The 22046-nt window shown below is 41.9% G+C and overlaps 1 protein-coding gene across 1 annotated transcript in view; it reads right to left on the reverse strand.

The window, feature by feature from the left end:
• The window catches only part of LOC138748583 (lamina-associated polypeptide 2, isoforms beta/delta/epsilon/gamma-like), a 97327-nt gene that overhangs the window by 16728 nt on the left and 58553 nt on the right, over positions 1-22046 (reverse strand). The window contains exon 5 of the mRNA XM_069909016.1: positions 2586-2662. Within this exon, the coding sequence (XP_069765117.1) occupies positions 2586-2662 (77 nt within the window). The remainder of the gene's footprint in view (positions 1-2585; positions 2663-22046) is intronic.

Consider the following 22046-nt stretch of genomic DNA (forward strand, 5'->3'; position numbering starts at 1 on the left):
TACTAATCCAATTTACCGCCCCATCCTCCAGATCATTAATATATATGACAAACAGCAACGGTCCCAAATCTGAACCCTGAGGTACACCGCTTGTCACCGGCCTCCATCCTGACAAACATTTATCTACTATTACTCTCTGGCACCTTCCTTCCAACCACTGTTGAATTCATTTGACTATCTCCAAATTAATACCCAAGGACTTAGCCTTCCTAACTAACCTCCCATGCGGAACCTTATCAAAGGCCTTACTGAAGTCCATATAGACAACATCCACTGCTCTACCTTCCTCAACATTCCTAGTTACCTCTTCAAAAAATTCAACAAGATTGGTCAAACATGACCTTCCACACACAAATCTGTGTTGAGTGTCCCTGATCAGACCCTGTCCCTCCATATACTTATATATACTATCTCTAAGAACGCTTTCCATCAATTTACCTACCACAGACGTCAAACTTACAGGCCGATAATTGCTAGGCTTGCTCCTCGAACCCTTTTTAAACAGAGGAACCACACACGCAACACGCCAATCCTCCGGCACTACACCCGTCTCTAATGACATTCGAAAAATCAGTGCCAGAGCCTCCGCTATTTCCTCACTAACTTCTCACAAGGTCCTGGGGAAAATCCTGTCAGGACATGGAGACTTATCCACCTTTATATGTTTCAAAAGCTCCAGTACTACCTCTTCCTTAATCATTATAGTCTCCATATATACCCCCTTTGCTTCCTTTACCCCGCACAGTTCAATATCCTTCTTCTCAGTAAATACTGAGGAAAAGAAATTGTTCAAGACCTCCCCCATCTCTTTTGGCTCCACACACATTTGTCCTTTCTGATTCTCTATTGCATCAGTTTTGTCTCTCACTTCCCTTTTGCTATTTACATATTTGTAGAAACACTTTGGATTTATTTTCACTCTACTTGCTATAGCCACCTCATACCTTCTTTTAGCTTTTCTAATTTCTTTCTTAAGATTCTTTTTACATTCAATATAGCACCCAAACATCTCCTTTTTTCCCTGTTTCTTTTATTTATTGTAGTACTCCCTTTTTTTGAACCAAGTTTCCAATATCCCTTGAGAACCAAGGCTCTCTCAAACTTTTGACCTTCCCTTTCAACCTAACAGGTATATAAAGATATTGTACTCTTAAAACCTCTCCTTTAAAAGACCCTCCATTTCTATACTACATCCTTCCCAGAAAACAAATTGCCCCAATCCACCCCTTGTAAATCCTTTCGCATCTCCTCAAACCTAGCTCTTCCCCACTCAAAAACCTCAACTCTGGGCCCTTTCCATAATTACCTTGAAGCTAATGGTACTATGATCACTGGACCCGAAGTGCTCCCCCACACATACCTCTGTCACCTGACCCATCTCATTCCTCAACAGTAAATCCAACACAGCTCCCTCTCTAATTGGTACTTCCACGTATTGATGTAAAAAGCTATCCTGCACATATTTTAAAAACTCCAACCCATCCAGCTCTTTCACGGAATGGGTTACCCAATCAATATTCGGAAAATTAAAACTGCCCCCCCCACAATCACTACCCTGTGCTTATTACAAATATCTGCTATCTCCCTACTAATTTGTTCCTCTAATTCGCGTTCTCCATTTGGTGGTCTATAATACACCCCTATAATTGCAACTTCCCCTTTCCCATTCTTCCATTCCAACCAAATAGCCTCCCTGGATGAGCCTTCTATTCCATCGCACCTAAGCACTGCTGTAATATTTTCTCTAACAAGTAGTGCAACCCCACCCCCTCTTGCCCCCCCCCCCCCCCCCCCCCCCGGTTCAATTGCACCTAAAGCAACTAAATCCAGGAATATTTAGCTGCCAGTCACATTCCTCCTGTAACCGTTTCACCAATCGCTACCACGTCATACTTCCAAGTGTCAATCCTTGCTCCTAGCATTAAAATATATGCAGTTTAGAGATTTCCCATTTTTTAACTTCCTGTAGGCCCCTGTCTTTACCAACAACTCTCTTATGATCTTTTGCAATCGACCTCTGTCCATCTTCGTATAGAGAATCCCCCTTTTCTATCACCTGCCTTTCCCCTGTCAAACACTGTCTACAAGCTTTCTCTGATTGCATTCTAACCTTCTCCTTCATTTGGTTCCCTCACCCCAGCCATTCTAGTTTAAAGTCTCCTGAGTAACCCTAGCAAATGACCCCACCAGAATCCTGGTACCCCTGGGGTTCAAATGTAACCCGTTCTTTTTGTACAGGTTACACCTACCCCAAAAATGGTCCCAGTGATGCACAAACTTGAATCCCTGCCCTTTGCTCCACCCTTTCAGCCATGCGTTCATCCTCCTTCTCATTCTATTCCTGCTCTCACTGTCGTGTAACACAGGCAGTAATCCCGAGATTACTCCCTTGGGAGATCCTTCACAACATTATGCTACAGAACCCATTTATATAAATAAAGCGATAATTTGTACTTAAAACTCTAATTCAGTGCTTGGATAGGAAGAATATCACCTGAAGCAGTGTCTGAATTGTTTCTGAATCAGTGGGCACCTCTGGAATTGACTTGTGGCTGAGGAAACAAAACGAATAAAGCGTATCCTACCTGATTGTTGTGAATGTTGATGCCTCAGTGGGGGACATTTTTTCCGGTAAATTGTCCTTCACTACTTTTTGTTCCACCTAGAAAATGAGAAAATATCAAATATTCGTTCCAAGATGGCTGCAATATATGACACCAGACAAAATAAATCCATAAATTCAGAGAAAGGCGTCATTGGAGACCACACCACAATATAGGAATTGGTGAAATCCGTATTGTCACTTTTGCATGTGGCAGGATTGAAAACCAACAGCCCAGCAGCTTCACCTTTCTTTGTGCCAAAAATATTTACCTCGACTTGGAAGTCACATCCTTTTCAACACAACCACTTTGGTGCAAGTTAAAAAAAAAAAATCAAACCATGTCAAGTGCAACAAGGCCACATACTACAAGACCAATATTAGTCACAGAAGACAGATTGGAACTTTACCATTTTTCTTCAGAATGAGCATTTTACACAGCTGCAGAAATATATTATCAAGATTCTGGGAAAGATGCACTCACTTCTGATGTGTGATTCGGATTGTGGGAGTGGTGCAGAAAGAGGAGGAGCGGGAGACTTGGGAGATAGATGAGTGTAAATGAGGCAGTTTTACAAAGAGCAAGGAGGCCAACTGAAGGGGTAAACAGTTTGTTGATTTGTGGGAGTGAGTACTTCAGATCATTAGCAGGGACAAAAAGGAGGGGAAGCTGAAGAGCAGTGTCCAGTGAAGAAGTGACACAGTGGAGCTTTGAGGCTTTCGCTTGAGAGGCTTCAGAGAGAAGAGACTTCCTTTCAGTGAGATAAGGCCTGGTGAAGTAATTTAATCCTTTAATTAAATTAGGAGTCAGTTAGGAAAAGATTAATCGTTAGGTCTTTATTCCTTGGAGTGAAGAAGAATGAGGGGAGATTTGATTGAGGAGAACAAGAGTAAATGCAAGTAGGCTCTTTCCATAGATTAGGAGAGATAAATATAAAAGGACATGGCTTTAGGGGAAAGGTTTAGGGGGAACATTAGGGGGGAACTTCTTCAGTCAGAGAGTGGTGGGAGTGTGGAACAAGCTGCCATCTGACAAGGTTAATACGGGCTCACTCTTAATTTTTAAGAATAAATTGGATAGATACATGGATGGGAGAGGTCTGGAGGGTTATGGAATGGGAGTAGTTCAGTAGGACTAGTGTTATGTTTCGGCACAGATATAAGGGCCGAATGGCCTGTTTTCTGTGTTGTAGTATTCTATGGTTCTGTGAACAGATGGTGAACTGGAGGGAAATTGGTAATCATATAATAATTACAGCACAGAAACAGGTCAGATCAGCCCTTCTAGTTCATGCCAAACACCTTCTCCCTCCTAGTCCCATTGGCCCGCACCCAGCTCATATCCTTCCATACCTCTCTCATCCATAAACTATCCAACTTTTTCTTAAATATTGAAATTGAACCCACATCTACCACTTTGGCTGGAAGCTCATTCCACACTCCCACCACCTCTGAGTGAAGAAATTCCCTCTCATGTTTCCCCTAAACTTTTCCCCCTTCAATCTCAATCCACGTCCTCTTGTTTGAATCTCTCCCACTCTCAATGGAAAAAAGCCTCTATTTTGTTGATAACCCTTCGATAATTCGGCGACCAAAAGTGCACATAATATTGCAAATTTGGCCTCAACAATAACTTATACAACTTCAACATGACATCCCAACCTCCTGAGTTCAATACTCTGAGGGCCAACATACCAAAACCTTTCTTCATTACCCTATCCGTGTGTGACTCCACTTCCAGGGAATTATGTACCAGGATTCCTAAATCCCTTGGTCCTACTGCACTCCCCATTTAACCTGTAGGACCTTTGCTGATTATTCCTTCCAAAATGTACCACCTCACATTTATCAGTATTAAACTCCATCTGCCACCTTTCAGCCCACTCTTCTAATGGTCCTATATCACCCTGTAAGCTTTGAAAACCTTCTTCACTGCCCACAACACCAATCTTCGTATCATCTGTATACTTACTAATCCAATTGACCACCCTATTATCTAGATCATTAATATGTGACAAACAACAATGGACCCAGTACTGATCCCTGAGGCCCTCCACTAGTCACCGGCCTCCAAATTGACAAATAATTTTCCACCACTACTCTCTGGCATCTCCCATCTAACCATTGTTGAATCTATTTCACTATTTCAACATTAATATTAATACATTAATACCTAATGAATGAACCTTCCTAACTAACTTCTTATGCAGAACCTTGTCAAAGGCCTTACTAAAATCCATATAGACAACATCCACAGCCTTCCCTTCGTTAACCTTCCTTCTCCGGAAAGATTTGCTAAACATGATCTAAACACACAAGCCATGTTGACTACTCCAAATCAGTCCCTGGCTATCCAAATAGTTGTATATACCATCTCTAAGAACACTCTCCATTAATTTACCCACCACCAACGTCAGACTCACAGGCCTATAATTACCAGGTTTACTTTTGGAGCCTTTTTAAACAGTGAAACAACATAACCCTCTCTCTAATCCTCCGGCACCACCCCTGTGGCTAATTACATTTTAATTATTTCTGTCAGAGCCCCCACTATTTCTACACTAACCTCCCTCAGGGTCCTATGGAATTTCTTGTCAGGACCCAGTGATTTATTCACCTTGATTCTCTTTAAAATGGCCAGTACTACAGGTACTTCCTCATTAATCTGTATATTTTCCATGCCCTCATTATCAAATTTTCTGGCTTCATCTGACTCAATATTCCTTAGTGAATATTGAAGAAACAAAAACATTTATAATTTCCCCCATCTCCTGACTCCTCATAGAGCCTCCCCCTCTGATCCTCAAGGGGCCCAATTTTATCCCACACTATTCTTTTACTTTTAATGTACCTGTAGAAACCCTTAGGATTTATTTTTACTTTTCCTTTCTAATTTCTTAGAAATTAATTTCCTTTCTAATTCATTAGCCTTTCTAATTTCTTTCTTAGGATTTTTTTTGCACTCCTTATATTCCTCATGCACCTCATCTATTCCCTGCTGTCTGTACCTGTTGTCCACATCCCTCTTCATCCGAATCAAATTCCCAATATCCCTTCAACAACAAGGCTCCCGATATTTTCTAACCTTTAATCCTCACAGACTCCATACTGAAAAAGTTTCTCCTTTGAATATCCTCCTGTTGCATCCTTCCCAGAAAATAAATTCTCCCAATTCAGACCTTCTAAATCAGTGGTTCCCAACCTTTTTCTTTCCACTCATATCCCACTTTAAATAATCCCTCTGCCATCGGTGCTCTGTGATTAGTAAGGGATTGCTTAAGGTGGGATGTGAGTGGGAAGGGAAGGTTGAGAACCACTGTTCTCGACCCAATTGTTACTGAAATATTTTGCTGGAGAAAAATTGTAATTGGCCCATTTCCTTTGGAGTTATGAAACCATGCACATAAAGAGTCAATGATGTACGATTAAAACAGTGGTTTTCAAACTTTTTTTTCACTCATATTTCTTTGGCTTGGCTTCGCGGACGAAGATTTATGGAGGGGGTAAAAGTCCACGTCAGCTGCAGGCTCGTTTGTGGCTGACAAGTCCGATGCGGGACAGGCAGACACGGTTGCAGCGGCTGCAGGGGAAAATTGGTTGGTTGGGGTTGGGTGTTGGGTTTTTCCTCCTTTTCCTTTTGTCAGTGAGGTGGGCTCTGCGGTCTTCTTCAAAGGAGGTTGCTGCCCGCCAAACTGTGAGGCGCCAAGATGCACGGTTTGAGGCGATATCAGCCCACTGGCGGTGGTCAATGTGGCAGGCACCAAGAGATTTCTTTAGGCAGTCCTTGTACCTTTTCTTTGGTGCACCTCTGTCACGGTGGCCAGTGGAGAGCTCACCATATAACACGATCTTGGGAAGGCGATGGTCCTCCATTCTGGAGACGTGACCCACCCAGCGCAGCTGGATCTTCAGCAGCGTGGACTCGATGCTGTCGACCTCTGCCATCTCGAGTACTTCGACGTTAGGGATGAAAGCGTTCCAATGGATGTTGAGGATGGAGCGGAGACAATGCTGGTGGAAGCGTTCTAGGAGCCATAGGTGATGCCGGTAGAGGACCCATGATTCGGAGCCGAACAGGAGTGTGGGTATGACAACGGCTCTGTATACGCTTATCTGTGAGGTTTTTCAGTTGGTTGTTTTTCCAGACTCTTTTGTGTAGTCTTCCAAAGGCGCTATTTGCCTTGTCGATCCTTGCATCTGATGAAATGGTGCAGCCGAGATAGGTAAACTGGTTGACCGTTTTGAGTTTTGTGTGCCCGATGGAGATGTTGGGGGGCTGGTAGTCATGGTGGGGATCTGGCTGATGGAGGACCTCAGTTTTCTTCAGGCTGACTTCCAGGCCAAACATTTTGGCAGTTTCCGCAAAGCAGGACATCAAGCGCTGAAGAGCTGGCTCTGAATGGGCAACTAAAGCGGCATCGTCTGCCACCTTAAGTACCACCTTAAGTAATCACAGAGCACCTATGGCATAAGGATTATTTAAAGTGGTATGTGAGTGGAAAGAAAAAGGTTGAGAACCACTGGACTAGAGCCTTTCACATCCCCTCAAAATTAGTCTTATTCTAATCAAGAATCTCAACCTTAGACCCAGCCCTATCCTGCTCTATAATTAACCTAAAACTATAGTCAGGGTGGGGATTGGGGATGGCTTGTTCAGTGGGGTGGGGGATGATAGCCAGGACCATCTGCCTCTCCGACATGGACATGAGGGCGATCCTTTTATTGAGTCAAATGTCACTAGACGTTACTGATGCTTGACACAAACTAGTGACGTGGCCGGGGCAGGTGGAGAGTTGCTAGTGTGCATCAAACTTGATGCTAGTGATGAGGGAGGGAATGGGGGGGGTGGGGGGAAGGACTGATAGCCACGGATGGCTGCGACTATATGGGGATGGGCCACAGCACTTCGTTTGGGGGGGGGGGGGTAAATCTCCTTGGTGCCAACCCTAATACTATTAGGATCACAAGACCCAAAGTGTTCCCCAACACAAACAACTGTCACCTGAACTATCTCATTCCCTTATAGGAGATCCAATACTGCCCCCTCTCTAGTCAGTCCTTCTATGTATTGATAGAGAAAACTTTCCTGAACACATTTGACAAACTCCAACCCATCCAACCCTTTTACAGTAAGGGTGACCCAGTCAATGTGTGGAAAGTTTAAAATCTCCTATAATCTCCACCTAATGTTTACTACACATATATGCCATCTCCTTATAAATTTGCTCCTCTAATTCCCTCTGTCCATTAGGTGGTCTACAATACACCCCAATTAGCATTTTCATGCCTTTCCCATTCCTCACCCACCCAACTCACCTCACTGGATGAGCCCTCCGATCTAAACTGCCATAGCCCCGCTGTGACGTTTTCTCTAACAAGCAATGTGACTCCTCCACCTTTTAGCCCCCCTGTTCTATCAGACCTAAAACAACAGAATCCTGGAATATTTAGCTGCCAATTATTGCCCCTCCTGTAACCAAGTTTCACTGATGGCTACAATATCATATTTCCATGTGTCAATCCCTGCTCTAAGCTCATCCATCTGATTCACTGTGTTCCTTGCATTGAAATATGTACACTTGAGAGAAAGTTTCCCACATTCACTCCTTTGATTATGGTCCCCCTCTCCCACAGTAATTTTAACATTCTGGTTCCTCTCTCCTTTCAAATGTAGTTGTCCTTCCACCCTAATCTCTGTAGTCTCATTCAGATTTCCCTCCACCCTCCCCCCACCCCCGACAAACTAATTTAAACCCTCCCCAACCGATCTGGAAAACCTACCCGCCAGGATACTGGTTCCCCTCCAGTTCAGGTGCAGCCCATCATTTTTGTACAGGTCAGACCTTCCCCAGAAGAGATCCCAATGATCCACAAATCTGAACCCCTGCCCCCTGCACCAACTCTTCAGCCACTCATTCATCTGCCACAATTCCTATTCCTACCCTCTCTAATGGATGACATATGGCAGCAATCCTTGAGGTCCTGCTTTTTAACTTCTCTAATTCCCTGTATTCGTCCTTCAGGATCTCATCCCCACTTCTATGACATTGGACCCCACGTGGACCATGACATCTGGCTGCTCTCCAACCCCCTCCAGGATGCTGTGACATCCTGACTTGGCACCTGGGAGGCAACATACCAACAGGGAGCCACCAAACCTCCTACTACTCTCCTTACCAATAAGTCCCCAATTACAAGAGCTCTCCTCTTTCCCCCTTCCCTCCTGAGCCAGAGCCAGCCTCCATGCCAGAAACCTAACCACCCTGACTTGTCCTTGGTAGGTTGTTCCCAACTTTCTCAGATTGCCACCCCTGACTTTCCCCCCCCCAAAAACACACGAGAACGAACACACACCCCTTTCTTGTTATTAGGTCTACTAATCTAACACTATATGCAAGCGTATGTATTTCACAGAAAAAATGTCATTAACCAATTTATTTAGCAATATGAAAGGGTAAATTTACATCTCAATTGTAACTACATTGTCTTTAGGCCATCAGAAGCTGATGGGCCCGCGGCTGGGGCGAGGATCAGCCAACAGGAGCTGGATGGAAGGGTGGTTGGGGTGAGGATCAGCTGTCAGGAGCTGGATGGAAGGATGGTTGGGGTGAGGATCGGCCGTCATGAGCTGGATGGGAGGGTGGCTGGGGTGAGGATCAGCCGTTAGGAGCTGGATGGGAGGGTGCTTGGGGTGAGGATCGGCCATCAGGAGCTGGATGGGAGGGTGGTTGAGGCGAGGATCATCCATTAGGAGCTGGATGGGAGGGTGGTTTGGGCCTGAAATAAGGGGGAATCACCGTTTTATACATAATTTCAATGTACTTTCAAACCTGAAGATAATTTGAAATTCTTACAAACCTGGAGCCTTGGCTCTTGCACATGTGGTGTGTATCCTGTTTAGAGAACGTCATCAAGAAACATTCACCATCCCCTTGGATCTTTCCACTGCCCCCAGGGGTCTGCAGAACCTACTTAGGGAATCACTAATTTACATGAATCCCGTATGACCACTTCCTTTAATACCTCTCGAAATGCCTCTTAAACTAAGTAATTGCATCGGATTCACCCACCTTCTATTCAATTGAGTTTGAAGTATCGACTATCCCTCATCTTAACCAATGCCCTCTTGTTTTGGATACTCCTGCCATTGAAACATACCCTGACCATTTACCCTATGCCTCTCATAATCTTATTTCCATCAGGTTCCCCCCCAAGCATCAATTTGTCTAATCTCTCCTAAAACCGAAGCGCTCAAACCAGCACAACTACACCCTTCTTAGACCATGGTGAACAGAACTACACAGAACATGACAAATAGGGGAAGGAGCCAGCCATCTGCTTCCCCTTTCAACAAGACCATTGCTATGGATTCAGCTCCATCTACCTGACTTTTTAAAATTTAAATTTAGACATACAGAACGGTATCAGGTCATTTTGGCAACCCAATTTACAGCCCATTAACCTACACCCCCAGTACGTTTTGAACAGTGGGAGGAAACCAGAGCCCCCGGTGAAACCCCATGCAGACACGGGGAGAACATTCAAACTCCTTGCAGACATCGTGGGATTCGAGCCCCGGTCCAATTCCAATCTCTGGCGCTGTAAAGGCCACACCAACAACACCGCCTTTTTCTCCCTTAACTTTTAACCCTCTTACAATAGAAAAATTTGTGCCTTAAATAGTTAATGAAGGAGTCTCTACTGTTGCCTTAGGGAGAAAATTCCAAAGATCCACTACTCTCTGGATAAAACAGTTCCTCCTCTACTCCCCCCAAATCTTGAGGTTAAGTCCTGTAATTCTAGAGTCACCTATCAGTGGAAACAATGTTTCTATCATGTCTATACCTTTCAAAACGTTATGTTTTTACAAGATCCCCTCTCATTTTTCTGAATTCCAATGAATATAGTCCCAGACGACTCAATTTCTCCTCATCTCTGGAATGAATCTGGTGCACAACCTCTGCTCACCTCTAAAGACATGCTTTCTCAAGTCAGGAGGCCAGAACTGCACGCAGTGCTCTAGGAACATGCTCACCAGAACCCTGCACAGTTACATATGTACATCCTTTCTTCAGCAGTGGTCTACATTTGCCAATTTGCCAGAACCAGCCCAGAGTCCAGAGAATGCTGATAAAATTCAGATGCAGCTGAATCAGTGGTTCACTAACACTGACCAACCTCCAACTTCAGACAGAACTATGAAAAAATAATAAGCATCAATGAATTGGACATCAAAATGAAAACTTTTCTATGAGGCAAAATTAACCCTGTAATTATGAAACCAGTCACAGATCAACACTTGTGAAAACAATTCAATGCAGTGACAGCCCAAATAGGAGCCGACTGATGACAATGTAACCCTGAAAACATTCATTCCTTCTGTTATAAACAGGACTGGTATGAAAGAAGGGATCTGAGCAATTTTTTAAAAACTGGTAGTTTTTCAAATAAAATGTGACCATACATGAAATGTCTGAAAGGCTACAAAGGTATAAATTAATAAAAGAGAAACAGCTGTACTGAAAGTGGACGACATCTGAAGGGAAAACTCCTGCTGACTGACATGCATGTACACATCCAGCACATGGTTTCAGGGGTCAGACAGATTGGAACTGACTAAAGTTTGCAGGCCATGAAATTGTACTGGTCACTATTTTACTCCTCAACTAATGAAATATTTGGTAGTTCAGCCTCCAACCCAGTGCTTGTAATATGTTTTGAGCTGTGGAAGTTGCAGGTGCAACTTTAATACTAACACAAATCTCTGCTACACATTTTACAAGGGCTCCTGGGTAACATGCAAAAGTGAGCCAACAAGTTCAAGGGTACGGAAATGTTGCTGCAGTTTGGAGGGTAGCAATAGTGACCCCACTAAAAGGGAGAAAAATCAAGTGAATGTAACTGCTAACCAAGGAAAATACAGGAATCTATAAAAGCTATAGGAATTTTTGAAATTTAAAAGGTTTCCAGGTCACATGCAGAGATAGACATCTGCAGAAGCTGGAAGATCCTCAGCTCAGTGAAAGGCACCATTTTGTCTGCACGAAACTTGTTGGTTTTCTAGCAGAGATGTCAGTGAGTGAACGCTGCCGACTGGCACATTCCAGGCTGCAGGAGAACATGCTGAGGGATACACGGAGTTTGGTGCAGCCAACAAAAGGGCTTTGTGGGGAAAGGCCACAGACCAGGGTACTTCTATTACCAGACGTTCAGTTGCTGGGAGTCAAAGGGAAATCCCTCAAACAACAGAGGGGGGAGTAATACAAGGGACTGCAGTGGTGGCAATCCTGCTATGTAGCAAATTAAAACACTAACATAACAATGTACAGTGCTGAATGTATGAATGTGACCTGAAGGATGCAAAAAGACTGCGTGATTTTCTTTTTACATACTTTTACTGTGAATAAAGCTATTTGGAAGAAGGAAGACACAGGGTTCAGATGTTTTAAAAAGAATAGGATGGGAGGTTGAAAAGGAGAGTAGCAGTATTGGTCATGGCTATAGAAAGGGAGGCATTGCAGAGGGAGTATCCACTGAGTCAGTGTGAGTGGAAGTCAGAAACAGGAAGGGAGCTATCAGCGTGCTGGGAAAGGTCTATAGGCCCCCAAATAGACCTCAAGACACCGAGGAGCAGATAAGCAGGCAGATTTTTGAATGGTGGGAAATACAGGGTTGTAATTACAGGTGATTTCAACTTCCCTTCTGACTGCAAGAGGGTAAATGGGGTTGAATTTGTCAGGTGTGTCCAAGAAGGATTCCTGGTACAGTATGTGGACCGGCTGATTAGAGGCCACACTGGATCTGGTTCTGTGGAATGAACATGGCCACGTGGTGGACCTCTCAGTGGGGGAGCATTTCAGTGAGAGTGACCACAACTCCCTTAGTTTCAACGTCACTGTGGAAAATACAAGATCAAAGCTCATAATCTGGACTACATTGATTGAAGGAGAGATGGGAATCAGATTTGACCACTGTAATCGATCCACAATGCTGGTCAGATCTATGTGCAGATATTATGACTACTTAATTAATTCTTGATGTAGACTGATTCATTATAATTTTCTGCATCAATTATATCTCACACCTCAAAAGATACATAAAAATAAACCACAATTTTCTGATAGGAGTTTGAGGTATGGTATAGATGTTGCTACCTTTTTACATTCCACCTGGTTATGCACAAAATTAAGACACTTTGGATAGAATTGAGGGAAGTGTTGACAAAAATTGTAGGGGTGAACATCCCTCTAGACCTGGAATTGTTTCTTCTGGGGAATTTGGCAGTTATAAAAGTTAACTTTGTCAAATATAAATCTAAATTTATTAAAATTGCATTGTCAATAGCCAGGAAATGTATAGAGGTAACATGGAAATGCGATACTCTACTTCACATTGAATGTTGGAGCATGGAAAAGAAAGCTGTATTCCCCTTGAGAAGATTACTTAGAGTCTTAGGAATAGATATAGTTTGTTCGCTGAAATTTGGCAACCTTACTTAGATTTCTTAAATGCCCAGATTGTATAATTTATTTTGATATTTGTCAATTAGTAGATTCCTCGTTAGAAATTTAATACTTTTAAAATGATGCAACTCTGAGATGTCGAACCTTGTTCCCGTTGCTTTTTCTTTTTTTATTTTCTTTCTTTTTATCTCCCTCTTTTCCCTGCTGTCTGTCCCCTTTTCTTTCAAATCCAGGGAGGAGGCGCTGAGAAGAGGGACTCTCCTTTCCTTTGTTTTTTGGACCTTATGAATGTTTTTTTATGATTTTATATGTATTTTCAATGTATTATTGTTATTATTTAATTGAATCCTGTATATTCTTAAAACAAATAATATATTTAAAAAAAACATAGCTCTGGAAAAGGATAAAAACAGTCAAAATTGGAAAGTGCTTAACGGGAAGGGCCAATTATGAAGGGATGAGGCAGGAACCGAGATGTTTACAGGTGAAAGCACAGAACTAATGTGGAAGGAGTTTAGGGACCACTTGAGCAGGGTTGGGACAAGGTAAAGGAAACCATGGCTGATGGGACAAGTCAGGCAACTAGTCAAGAGGAAGAAGGAAACATATATTAGATAAAGTATATGGTAGTCAGGAAGAGGTTTAAGAAGGGATTTAGGAGAGCTCGAAGGGGGCATGAGAAGGCCTTGGCATGGAGAATTAAAGAGAACCCCAAGGCATTCTATGCGTATGTGAAGAACAGAAGGATGACTAGAATAAAGTGGGGAAACTAAAGGATTGTGGAGGAAAATCTGAACACAAAGGGTTAAGGGTTCACCCATAAGTTGCTTACAAGAACATACAAGAGCCAGTTACATACTGCTGAAGTGGAGGCAGGGAACCTCAAGGTTGCGATTTATCTGCAGTCACGCTTATCTGCAGACATGATAAGCTTTGGAATTCTGTGAAACAATAATTAAATTATTGCCAAATGTTGACAATAATAAACTACTGTCAGGTTGCCCGGAACAGGAAGCCCACATGCAGGAATGCACTGCCATTTATTGTATATAAACTCTGTTAAAACCTGCTGTGGGCAGAGCAAGCTCAGGCTGGGTGCTGGGCATGCTCTCCAAGATATCTTGCTAATAAAACTCTTCCGAAGCATTACCCTGGTGTTGGTCGTTGATTCTTTCTCCGCAACAAATCTGACACTGTGAGCAGGATCCTATTTGACAGGATCACGAACCTGGGATTGAGGGTCCCGTAAGAGTGAGTGGGTGACGGCCCTAACCAAGAACCTAGCTGAAATGGGGTGAGGCAGGCTCACACTCCGAGATCACCGCTTGAGAGGGTGAGGTGATGTACAGAGAGTAGAAGTCTCTCTATCTAAAATTGGGGGAAGATGGAGAAGTAGAACCCAGGGTGACAACGCGGACAGAAGAGGCACCGATGCATGCGCTGTAAAGTAAGGGAACTGACAATTGTGTATATATTGTATAACTGTTGTTAAGATTTAACAGGAAACCATTATGGGAAATCGGCTCAGCAAGGCAATTATTCCCAGTCTGTTCCCGGGCTACAACAATGACCCCGATGAAGAAAGCCATTAAAGGCCCGAGGAAAGGAACAACGGAGACGTCGCCAACTGGTAGGAGATCCGCTGCAGCCTCTGGGCTCGCTAGCTGACATAGTGATGAAACGGGAAACTGGGATTATGCCGTCCCGTTCAGTAATGATCTATATGGGTGGTTCACGAATGAATAACCGTACAGGGGTTTGATCTGAAAGATCTGAAAGAATCTACTAATAGTCAAGGAAGAGACCCCATTTGGGATCTCGAATATTTTAATGGGTGTTTTAATAAGTGGACAGAGGTCGCGAAGCGGCATCAGCCCACAAACGGAAAGGAAGAAAAAGGAACAGACCCTAATTCGGAGCTTCCTGGGCCCCCTTCATACTCCCCCAGAACACCATCTGCGCCTCTGGGCACGGCCTCCACTCTTCCTGTCGGCCTGTATCCCCAGTTATCTGTTGGAAGGGGAAGTGACTGGGACAACTTGGTCCAGGCAACAGTGGCTTATGCCAGTAGGCCGCGGGACGGGACCCTCGTCAGGCCCACGCATCAGGCTGGACCTCCTGTTTCACAGGAAGCAAATGTTGCCTCAGCGCCTGATGCTTCAGGGCACAGAGAACCCAGGCCTGAGAAAGGTTTGGAGTAAAAACGCATAGGGGGGGGCAAATGAAAAGTCAGATTCATCTCGTCAAATGCCCCGAAAAATGATCGGAGACACCCCCATACTAAAGGCCTGGATGCCCACTGAGGCACGGGTTATGATTAGTCTAGCACCAGACCCAATAAGGAGACCCATAGCGTTCCAACATCGGCTGCAGCAAACCTGCGCCATCTGTCATCCCTTGCCTGGCGACGTCCGTATTTATATATAAACACCTATAACTGACTGCTGTCAGACCATTTACCCCTGACTTTGTCCATTAGAATGCCAGATAAGCAGGCCACGGCATATAGATGGCACCTAATCCATTGCTGTTACGAAGCTGGAATTTTGTTAGAACTCAGATCAAACTGTTCTGTGAAGTGAACTGCCCCTCTACTGACAACATTTTTTTTAATATTTGGGACACTTTGAAGGTTTATTTAAGAGGCTAAATAATTGGATATACTACAGGAATAAAAAAGAGGTATATGAAAGAAATAAATAATTTGGAACAGGGCATAGCTCAAATGGAAAAAGAATATCAAAAATCAGGTTCTGAAGACAAGTACAGGGATTTGGTGAATAAAAAGCTCATGTACATTACAGATGTACAAAAAGGAAAGGTTGATTCTAAGATTCAGGCAGCAGTAATTATGAGCTGGGGGAAAGGCCCGAAAAGTGAGGGTGAAAAAGGTCGTGAGGACACGCAACGCAATTAAAACTCGGGGGGGAGGGGGGGAACAAGATTTTGTATAAACCAAAAGAAATAAACGATATATTTAGTAAATTCTACAAAGAACTGTTTAAAACAGAATTGGTGGGGGTGGGGGCGGTGGGGAGAGAAACGGGGACATTGCTAAAATAGACGATTTCTTCCTTGCATTGGAATGACCAAATTTGGATCAGGAAGACAGCAAGGGGCTGCATGCCCCCTTCTCAAAAGAAGAGATTGAACACACCTGAACACGTGGGTAAATCACCAGGAGAGGATCGGTTCCCCGCCAAATTTTATAGAGAATTTAAGAACCTTTCAATGCCCCTTCTTATTAATCTGGTGGTTCAGGCAATGGAAACACATATCCTCCCAGAGTCTTTTTGACAGCAATTATCATGGTGAACTAAAAAAAATAGGGATCCATTGAAGCCCACATCCTATAGGCCTCTATCACTATTGAACGCAGCTTATAAAATTATAGTTAAAACGTTGGCCAATAGGTTGGCGGAACATTTATTAAAATTGACAAATCTGGATCAGGCTGTATTTGTTTGAAAAAGGCAAACTGCAAATAAGGTAGCAAGATTGCTTACTATAACACATCTGGCACAGTCGGGGGTGGACCCGGGGGTGGCAGTATCGTTGAATGTGGAGAAGGCCTTTGACAGATTGGAGTGGAACCTCCTGTTTGAGGTACTGGAGAAATTTGGATGGGATAAACATTTATAAATTGGGTGAGAATATTGTATCACAAACCCCGGACCAAAATTATTACCAATGGGCAGATGTCTCCAGTGTTTCCACCAAGTAGATCTAGTAGGCAAGGCTACTGTTTGCCGCCAGCTCCGTTTATATTGGCCATTGAGCCACTGGAGGAAACCATTTGGTGGTAAACAGACACAAGGTGGGCCAGTTGGAACAGAAAATGAATCTATTTGCTGACAATGTGTTCATATATTTGACGGACCCTGGGGAATCGTTGGCCAAACGGAAGACCACACTGGAGGATTGTGGGAAGATCTCAGGACAAAATAAATTTAGACAAAAATGAGATTATGCCTTTGACTGAAGGGAAATGTAAATCCTACAACAGGGAAGCCAATTCAAGTGGCCACAGGAAGGCATTAAATAGCTGGGAATAAAAATAAAGAAAGATGTGTGCAATGTATAGAAGTTAAATAAATGATCTCCCTTTGCTCCAGAAGATAGAGGAGGACTTGGTTCGATAGAGAGCTCTGCCCATAACATTAATGAACAGAGGGAATCGTATCAGAGTGAAGGTGATACGAGGAGTCACGTAATGGAGTAGTGGCCGGTAGGAGAATACCAGCCCTCTCCAGAAAAGAAGGAAAAAAGTAAAGAAAAAGCAAAGCCCCAGACACACAAATCACAACAAAGAAAAAATAAAGGTGTGGATAAAATGGCACCAAAGAAAGAAAAGCCAAAAACAATGGGAAGAAAAGAAGGAAAGACACCAGAAGAGAAAGGTGAAGGCCTTTCCTGTACGAAGAAGCAGGGGCCCACCATGGAAAGAGGAGCCCACTCCCTGAGGTCAGTGGAAACCCTGTAGGGTCGCAACCCACCCAACGCAGCACTGCAAAGATGGCTCACGGAGCCAAACAGAGATGCGTACGACAAAGACGGGAGGGGGGACCAGCTGTGGAGTGGAACTCCACAACGCGAAAGACTGGACAGCAGGGCTCCCAGCGGGAAGATACAGAAAATAATGGGAACGGGAGGGATGAGAATGAAAAAAGGAAACCAGAGACACAACAGATAACCAGCCCAGAAGAAAAGGACCAACATCAAGATACCATTAAAAAAAAACCCCAACAAACTGAGACAAACAGCCCAACAAGAACGTCAGAAGAGACACAGATACAAGGAAGAGAAGTAGAAGACACAAACCCAAGAGCAGACACAGAAGAAGAAGAAGGAGAACATCAAGCTCTGCACAGAGAAATAGAAGATAAAGGGAATGGACAGTACATAGATTTAAAAAATTTCAAGAATATATGGAAACATTAAAAGAATGGCTGACATGAGAATTTAGTGAAATAAAAAGAAGAATGAAAAGTTCATAAGAAAAAGTGAGTAGATTAGAGTACTTTGAAATATATACGGAATCAGTGAAAGAAAGGGATGCAATGAAAGCGTTTATCAGAGGGCAGATAATAAGTTATGTAACTAAAAGATTAGGGAAAAGATTAGACAAGGTGGAAGAACAAGAAACAGCCATAGAAATGGAAGTAGATGACTTAAAAAGAAAATTGGAAGAAACTGATAAAAAAGTTAAAGAAACACACGAGCTGTTAGCTCAGAAGATGGATATAATGGAAAACTAATAATAGGAGAAACAATATAAAGATAGTGGGCCTTAAGGAAGATGAAGAAGGCAAAGATATAAAAGAATTTATAAAAGAATGGATCCCCAAGGCCCTGGGAATGCCAGAAATGCAGGAAGGAATGGAAATAGAAAGGGCACACAGAACATTAGCCCTGAAACCACGGCCACAACAAAAACCAAGATCCATTGTAGAAAAATTCCTGAGATATACGACAAGAGAAAATATATTGGAAAAGGCAATGAAAAAAATGAGAGAAGACAAAAAGCCACTGAAATACAAAAGTCAAAAAAAAATTTTCTACCCAGACATAAGTTTTGAGCTTCTGAAGAAGAGGAAGGAGTTTAACGCAGCAAAATTGATCCTATGAAAGAAAGGCTATAAATTTATGTTAAGATATCCAGTGGTGCTTAAAATAGTTATCCCAGGGCAACAAAGCAGATTGTTCTCGGATCCGGAGAAAGCACAAGAATTTGCAGAACGCCTGCAAAACAGAAATAGAGATGAAGAGATGTAACAAAAACAAAGAATGACGAGAAACTTCATATAAAGAAGAAAAATAATGTATAAGTAAGAACTAAGGAGGGGAAGAACAGGGGAGAAAGGAAGTAAGGGGGAAATTAAGAGGGTGAGCTTTGTTATATGTGAAGATAGAAGTCTTTTCTGGAGGGGGTTGGTGGGAGAGAATAACAATCACTTTTGACGCTTGCGAGCGGGTTCCCAATCCAAATGGAGAGGGGAGTTGTGGTTGCCCAGCAAGGGACAAGGGGCAACTCAGAGAGGGGGGGAGGACATTTGGGGTTAAGGGAATTTTAGATGTGGGAATAGTGGAAATATTTTATGTTTTAGAAGTGTTGTCTTACAGTGCGTTCAAAAAAAGAAAACAGAAATGGATAAGGAGGAAAGGTGGCGATGAGGAAGCGGAAATGAGAGGGAAACAAAGTATGAAATGGCCATGTTGAACTATATGACTATAAATATTAACGGAATACATAACCAAATCAAAAGGAAGAGGCTGTTAAATTTACTGAAGAAAGAAAAAAATTGATATAGCATTCGTGCAGGAAACACATCTAACTGAAGTGGAACATAAGGAGAGACTGGGTAGGGCATGTAACGGCAGCATCGTATAATTCAAAAGCCAGAGGAGTAACTATATTAATCAATAAAAATGTACCAATCAAAATAGAGGAGGAAATAATAATCCAGCAGGGAGGTATGTAATGATAAAATGTCAGATATATTCAGAATTTTGGAATTTGCTCAATGTATATGCACCTAATGAAGAGGATCAAAATTTTATGCAAGATATCTTTTTGAAGATTGCAGATATGCAGGGGAATATATTGATAGGAGGGGATTTTAATCTTAATTTGGACTCAAAGATGGATAAAACTGGAAAAAAAGACTAGCAGAAAGAACAAAGTAACCAAATTTATGGATAAATCGATGCAGGAAATGCAACTTTTGGATATATGGAGGAGACAACACCCAAAGGAGAAAGAATATTCATATTATTCGAGTAGACATAGAACATACTCAAGGATAGAGCTATTCCTGTTGTCAGCCCACATCCAAGGGAGAGTTAGAAAAACGGAATATAAAGCTAGATTGTTATCGGATCACTCACCCCTGTTATTAGCAATGGAGCTGGAGGACATCCCACCAAGAACGTATAGATGGAGATTAAAATCCATGCTACTTAAAAGACAGGATTTTAGAGAATTTATTGAGCGACAAATTAAAATGTACTTTGAAATATATACGGAATCAGTGAAAGAAAGGGATGCAATGAAAGCGTTTATCAGAGGGCAGATAATAAGTTATGTAACTAAAATGAAGAAGGACTACAATCGGGAAATAGAACAGCTGGAAAGGGAAATAGCAAGTTCAGAAAAAGAATTAGCAACAAGATACAACAAAAAGAGAATTGGCGGACAAAAAAATAAAATACGAAACACTACAAACGTACAAGGTGGAGAAGAACATAATGAAAACAAAGCAGAAGTATTATGAGCTAGAAGAAAAAAATGCACAAAATACTAGCTTGGCAGCTTAAAACAGAACAAACTAAAAGAACGGTATTGACATCAAGGAAAAAGGATAAACAAATTACATATAACCCAACAGAGATCAATGAAAACTTCAAGGAATTCTACGAGCAATTATATCAAACTGAGAACAAAGGGAAAGAAGAAAAAATAGATGAGTTTCTAGCTAAAACTGAACTACCGAAATTGCAAGAAGAGGAGCAAAACAAATTATAAAATCATTCGAAATAGAGGAAATACAGGAGATATTAAAAAAACTACCGAACAATAAAATGACGGGAGAGGACGGACTCTCAATAGAATTCTATAAAACATTTAAAGACTTATTAATTCCTCCTCTCCTGGAAGTAATGAACCAGATTGAAGAAACACAAAGCATGCCAGATTCAGGCAAAACTGCAAAAATTACAGTAATACCAAAGACGGGGAAAGATCCACTAACACCAGCATCATATAGACTAATATCTCTACTTAACTCAGATTATAAGATAATAGCAAAACTATTAGCAAACAGATTGGCTGACTGTGTACCAAAAATAGTAAAACTAGATCAAACTGGATTTATTAAGAAAAGACGAACAACGGACAATGTCTGTAAGTTCATTAAGTTCTGTAAGTGCAGTACAAGGAAATAAGACTCCAAGAGTGGTGGTTGCTTTAGACGCAGAGAAAGCCTTTGACAGGGTAGAATGGAATTATTTATTTAAAGTACTACAGACGTTCAACCTACCAGAGAAATATATTAATTGGATTAAAGCATTTTATAAGGGACCATTGGCGAAGATTACAGTAAATGGATATATATTGAACCAGTTTAAATTAAGCAGGTCAACTAGGCAGGGATGTCCACTATCTCCCTTACTGTTCGCATTAGCTATAGAACCCTTGGCAGAACTGATAAGAACTGAAAATAAAATAAGAGGGATAAAAATATAAGAGAAGGAATATAAAATCAGTCTATTTACAGATGACATCATAGTATACTTAACAGAACCAGAATTATCAATAAAAGAACTACATAAGAAATTGAAGGAATATGGAGAAGTATTGGGATACAAGATCAACGCAAATAAAAGTAAAGCGACGCCAATGAATAATGCGGATTTCACAAAGTTTAAGAAAGAATCACCATTTAAATGGCAAACACAAGCAATGCGATACCTAGGTATTCAACTAGATAATAATCTAGGCCATCTATACAAATTAAATTATCAGCCATTAATGAATAAATTACAAGATGACTTAGAACATTGGAAAGATTTACCACTAACACTGATAGGAAAGGTAAATTGCATTAAAATGAATATCTTCCCAAGAATACAATACCTATTTCAATCATTACCAATTCACCTACAGAGAAATTCTTCAAGGAGCTGAAGAAAATAATAAGGAAATTCTTATGGAAAGGGGGGAAACCGAGGATAGCGCTAGATAAATTAACAGAACAAATTATCAAACAAGGAAAAAAACCAGATTGGACCAGATTAGAGCTAGATAAAATAGGGGAGAAGGTACCTGAACATATACTATATAAGTGGGATGAAAAGCTGGTGCAACATGGGAACTCACCAGTACTGCACCATCTGCTCAACATTTGAAAGAAGATTAATGTAGAAAGGAAAAAAACAAATTATCAACTACCAAAATTAATATTGACGCAAAATCAACTGAT

Source organism: Narcine bancroftii, chromosome 13 (genome assembly GCF_036971445.1).
Source record: "Narcine bancroftii isolate sNarBan1 chromosome 13, sNarBan1.hap1, whole genome shotgun sequence".
Taxonomy (NCBI): domain Eukaryota; kingdom Metazoa; phylum Chordata; class Chondrichthyes; order Torpediniformes; family Narcinidae; genus Narcine; species Narcine bancroftii.